This window comes from Petaurus breviceps, unplaced genomic scaffold (assembly GCF_028583685.1).
Source record: "Petaurus breviceps papuanus isolate PSGF00001 unplaced genomic scaffold, PetGlider_PUasm1.0 90825, whole genome shotgun sequence".
Taxonomy (NCBI): domain Eukaryota; kingdom Metazoa; phylum Chordata; class Mammalia; order Diprotodontia; family Petauridae; genus Petaurus; species Petaurus breviceps.
In genome coordinates this window covers 9825922-9831351 of record NW_027187353.1, presented here as the reverse complement: position 1 = coordinate 9831351, position 5430 = coordinate 9825922, and the positions used below count along the sequence as shown (strand labels likewise).

The 5430-nt window shown below is 37.1% G+C and overlaps 1 protein-coding gene across 1 annotated transcript; it reads left to right on the top strand.

The window, feature by feature from the left end:
• Window positions 1–3492: 3492 nt before the first annotated feature.
• LOC138148521 (olfactory receptor 13G1-like) lies at window positions 3493–4425 on the top strand. Its single transcript, XM_069071222.1, has one exon. It carries the CDS (start codon window positions 3493–3495, stop codon window positions 4423–4425), a length of 933 nt encoding a protein of 310 aa, XP_068927323.1.
• The last annotated feature ends 1005 nt before the right edge of the window (window positions 4426–5430 follow it).

Below are 5430 nucleotides of genomic sequence, written 5' to 3'. Positions count from 1 at the left end.
CTCAGTTCAGAGGTCTACTAAGTGCTAAAAGCAAGATTGAACACAGGTCTTTATTATTCAATACTTTATGAACAATATTAGCAATTCTCAAACCTCTTCATCTCTGGAACATTTTATACTGTTAAAAATTGAGCACTCTGTGGCTTGCTCGGGGTTACACAGCCAGTTGTTGTTTCTGGGTGCAGTGCTGGGTGTCTGGGCCCAGATTTGATCCGGGTCGTCCCAGCACTGGGGCCAGTGCTCTTGCTTGCTGAGCCACCTGGCCAAAGTTGAACTATTAACATTCCTACATGGAAAAACAATAATTGTAACTTATGAAACTTTTCTCAGTAGTTGAAGGGATTAGAAATATATATATATATATATATATATGTGTGTGTGTGTGTGTGCGTGTGTGTGTGTGTGTGTGTATGTCTTTATATGAGGGTATGCGGGCATATGAATACATATGTGAATGTGTGTATATACGTTTACAGGTATACATAGATAGAGGGCACGGGACCAATTTAACAGGAAGGGATGATACTTAAAAGGTGAAATTAAGAGGTGAGAGGAATATAATGAGAGGAGATGGGGAGAGACAGAGTGGGGCAAACTATCTCATACAGAAGAGACAAGGGAAAATGGTTACAATGGAGGGGAAGAATAGGAAGGCAAAAGGGAATGGGTCAACCTTATTCCTATTGAATCTGGCTTGAGGAGGGAGGGATATACACACTAAATAGGGTATCTCACCCTCAAGGAGAGTAGTGGGGGAAGGGTCTGAGAGGGGGGATGATGGAAGGGAGGGCAGGCTGGGGGGGAGGGAAGTTGGAAGCACCCACTTTTGAAAAGGGACAGGATCAAAGTAGAGAATAGAACTAGTGGGAGGTGGGATAGGAGGGAGGGAAATATAGTCTTTTACAATACATCTACTATGTTATTGTTTTGCATTAGCCGCACATGTACAACCTATGCTGAACTGCTTGTCTCCCCAGTGGGGGTGGGTGGCAGGAGGGGGAAGGGAATGAATCTGGAATTGAAAGTTTTAAAATCAAATATTCAAATATATATATGTATATATATACTATTACTAATACCATCTTACATGTTATTAAGAAAAAAAAAGATATACAGGCACTGAGGCATAGAGATCTACTGGAAAAGTTGAAATGGGTATGGGAGAAAATATGGGAGAGAGCAGATTGGAGGTGGGGATATCCTGTGGGACTGCTGTTTTGGGGGGATGAGTGGGGGAAAAACGGGGAGAAAATTTGTAACTCAAAATCTGGCAGAAACGAATAATGTAAATTAGAAGTTAATAAAGCATTAAAAAAAGAATAAAAGATCAACATTTTTAGTAAAAAAAAAATTGAGCACTCTGGATAGGTTTTGTTTATATTGGTTATATCTATTGATATTTGCCATAGTAGATATTAAAATGTATAATTTTAAAAATATTTAATTCACTTAATAACATACCCATTATGTTAACACAAATATCATATTTAATGAAAAATAACTATATATATATATGTAATTTAAAAGTAGTGAAAATAGTGACATTGTTTTACATATTTTTGTCATTCTCCTTAATGGCTGGTTCAATAGAAAATAGCTAGTTTTGCATATCTGCTTCTGAATTCAATCTGTTGTGATAAGTTGTTCTAGGTTAAGTAAATGGAGAAAGTTAGGTGGTGCAGTAGGCAGATTGCTGGGCCTGGAGTCAGAAAGACCTCAGTTCAAGTCCAACCTTAAACATTAACTTGTGACCCTGGATGAGTCACTTAATTTTTAAAAATTTGATTTATTTTATTTTGAACTTAATAAATAAAACAAACATTTCCATAATAATAAATTAGAAATATATTTCCAGGGGTGGCTAGGTGGTGCAGTGAATAGAGCACCGGCCATGGAGTCAGGAGGATCTGAGTTCAAATCTGACCTCAGACACTTAATACAAAACTAGCCATGTGACCTTGGGCAAGTCACTTATCCCCAATTGCCCTACCTTCCCCTCTCCAATATATACATATTTTTTTCAACATAATAAAATAGAGAGATGATTGTACATAAAATTGAAAATCTATGGATAGTTTGCTATTCCTTTTAAAATATATAATAAATTTATCATGTAACTTTCTTTCCCCCCTCCTTTTTTCTCCTCACCCTCCCTAGAGAAGGCCATCATTAGAAACAAATATGTGTGTATGTGTGTGTGTGTGTGTGTGTTTAAAACCATTCTATACATACTTTTATTTATCAGTTCTTTCTTTGGATGTAGATAGCACCTTGCATCATATGTCCTTTGTAATTAACGTGGGTATTTATAATATTGAAAATGACTTGGTCACTCAAAGTTGTTCTTAAAACAATATCACTGTTACTATGTCCAACATTGTCTTGGTTCTGTTCATTTTGTTGTTCATTATTTCATGCAAGTCTATTCATGTGTTCCTGACATCATTGAGTTCATCACTTCCTCTAGAACAGCAGTATTCCATCACAATCATATACTATGATTTGTTCAGCTATTCCCCAAATGATGGGCACTCCCACAGGTTACTTTTTAAGGCTCTAAGTTCAAAGCAGTTGCCAGCTTGTACCTGCTGAGGAGCTTCCCCATTGGGAGCTACTTACACCAATTAAATCATAGGTCCAGTAAAAAAAATACATATTTTGGGTTCCCAGGATTCAAAGTAAAAAATGAAATAATATTTGACTTCAAGGTACTTATCGTTTACTGGTGAAATCAATGATTCAAATTCCTCAGTATTTTGAGAGTTGATCTTTTTCATGAAGATCAGTATTGTTTATTGGAGAAAGTGTGCTGTGAAGGAAAAATACACTGGATATGGAGTCTAAGGACTTGAGTTTGAGTGCCCATCTCTGTTCTGGAACCTTGGGAAAGCTATTGAACTTTTCTTGGTCTCAGTGTTCAGTTTACATCTGTAAAGTAAAGGGCTGCACTGGATGACCTCTGTGTTCATGTCCAGCTCTAAAAATAATTCTCTTATCTTATGGATAAAAATAACCAATTAAAAACAATCAGATGTCTTCCTGGGATGTTTATATCAATCTTCAATTAAATAAATCCTAAATTTATTTCTGACCTTAAGTCCCTTTTGGTATGTGATACAACACAAAATCATTAAATTATATATCTAAAATAATGATGAAATGGATAATTATAAATTATAAGAATATGACACTTTGTAATTTGCACCATTTTCATTCTTTAATTTGGTTCTCATAAAGCAATTATTATAATTTTCATTTAAAAGATGAGAAAACTAAAGTATGGAGGGAGATGATACAGATGATCCCACAATTAGTGACCTGTAGAAGTGGGGATTTAAGGCAGAAAACATCTAATACCAAGCAAGGTCAAATTTTGTTCTCATTGATGACAAACCTGTAAAGTATAATTCACTGCTAACATTTTTTTCTTCTTTTACTAGATCATAATTAAGCTGAAAAGTGATCGGACTCTCACCCATAGTCTCCCACCCCATGGCATGGATGAATCAGACACTGGTCACTGAGTTCTTTGTGAAAGGATTCTCAGAATCTCCTCACCTTCAGCCCTTATTCTTTGTCTTTTTCCTCTCCCTCTATGCAGTGGCCCTCTCAGGGAACACCCTCATCTTTGTTACAATTAGTTTTAATCCCACACTGCACACACCTATGTATTTCTTTCTGGTCAACTTAGCTGTGGTTGATATCCTGTGTACCTCCACAATTCTACCAAAGCTGCTTGAAAATATGGTGGGCAGAAAGACCATATCCTATAAAGGTTGCATGGCCCAACTGTATTTCTTTACTTGGTCTTTAGGGGCTGAGCTGCTGCTTTTCACAGCCATGGCTTATGACCGGTATGTGGCCATCTGCCATCCCCTCCACTACGGCACCATGATGAGTAAGAAGGTCTGTGTGCTGTTAGCTGCTGGTGTTTGGTCCATCAGCATTCTCAACACCAGCATTAACAGCAGCCTTATGCTTCGATTGTCTTTCTGCCACTCCAATGTAGTCAACCACTTTTTCTGTGAGATTCCCCCTTTACTGAAGCTCTCCTGCACTCCTACTTATCTAAATGAAACCATGGCCTTCACAGCAGATGTATTCCTAGCTGTGGGGAATTTCATGATCACGATGCTCTCCTATGCCTTTATTATCTCCAGCATCCTGAAAATCCGCACCACTGAGGGCAAAAAGAGAGCCTTCTCTACCTGCTCCTCCCACCTCATTGTGGTCAGCATGTATTACACCACTGTAATTTACACCTATATACGGCCATCTTCCAGCTACTCATTGGATAAGGATAAAGTCGTGTCTGTGATATACACTTCGGTGGCTCCCACCCTCAACCCTCTCATTTATACCTTGAGGAACAAAGATGTCAAAGTGGGACTCAAGAAAGTGTTCTCTTTCTTCAAGAGATGTTGAGCCCTCCAGATGCTGAGGCTGTGAATGAGGAGACCTCCAAATTCCCTTCCAATAACCCTGATTTGTATTAATGATTGAACATAACTGATAGTACAAAGTCTTCTGATTCAAGACACACTTCTTGACTTTCAAAAATATTGTTATTCTTTTGGAAACTTATAGAAAGTGAAACTTTCTCCCACTTCCTGAAGTTTGGAGGCATAATTTTTCTCAAGTTTTCTTTGGTACTTTCTTCTCTATTGTCTCTTGTAAAAGGAAACCAAAACTTTTAAGTCTTTACTAAGAATAATACACAGTTCAGAGGTGAACTTGAATACTTCATTTGTAAAAGTCTTTACAGTTATTTGTTAAACCCTATTAGAGGGATGAAGGTATAGTAGATAACAACATTTTCAGATATTGGTGTCATTGAATTTCATTTTTACCCCTACTCCAATTTTCTGTATAGTTCTCTCTTCCTGTGTAGGCTTTTGCATTCTTGTTTGTTGGTTTTCAGAAAAACCTCACTCCATGAAATAACTGCCAGGTGGACTTAAAAAACATCTTCCACTAGCTAGCTGTATGCTCTTGGACAAATCATGTAATTTTTCTGGACTTTGGTCTCCTCATCTGAGGTTTGCCCTGTCTTTTCCACAAAGTAGTGGACATTGATTGAAAAATAATTTCTCATTTCTTTTAGGATTTAACACTTAAGATCACCTTTTATAAACATTATTTTATTCAATCCTTTCAATAATACTATGAGATACAAATTAGTTTTCTTACTTTTCATATGAAGAGATAGAGGCTCTGATTCAATAACTTTTCCAAGGCCATGAAGATAGTCAATAAGTGTCAAGAATGGAATATAAGTCTTCTGTTCCTATGTCCAGAGAAATCTTTCCACCAATCCAAGCTGTCTTCATGAAGTATAGGAAAGTGCACGGAAAATTTCAAGCAGTATATAGCATAAAAATTATTCCCTGGACAGGTCACTTAAACTCTGTTCACCTCAACTTTCTTAAC

Bases quoted from the DNA above. Each gene is read 5' to 3' on its own strand.
- LOC138148521 (XM_069071222.1), top strand. From the start codon at position 3,493: ATGGCATGGATGAATCAGACACTGGTCACTGAGTTCTTTGTGAAAGGA.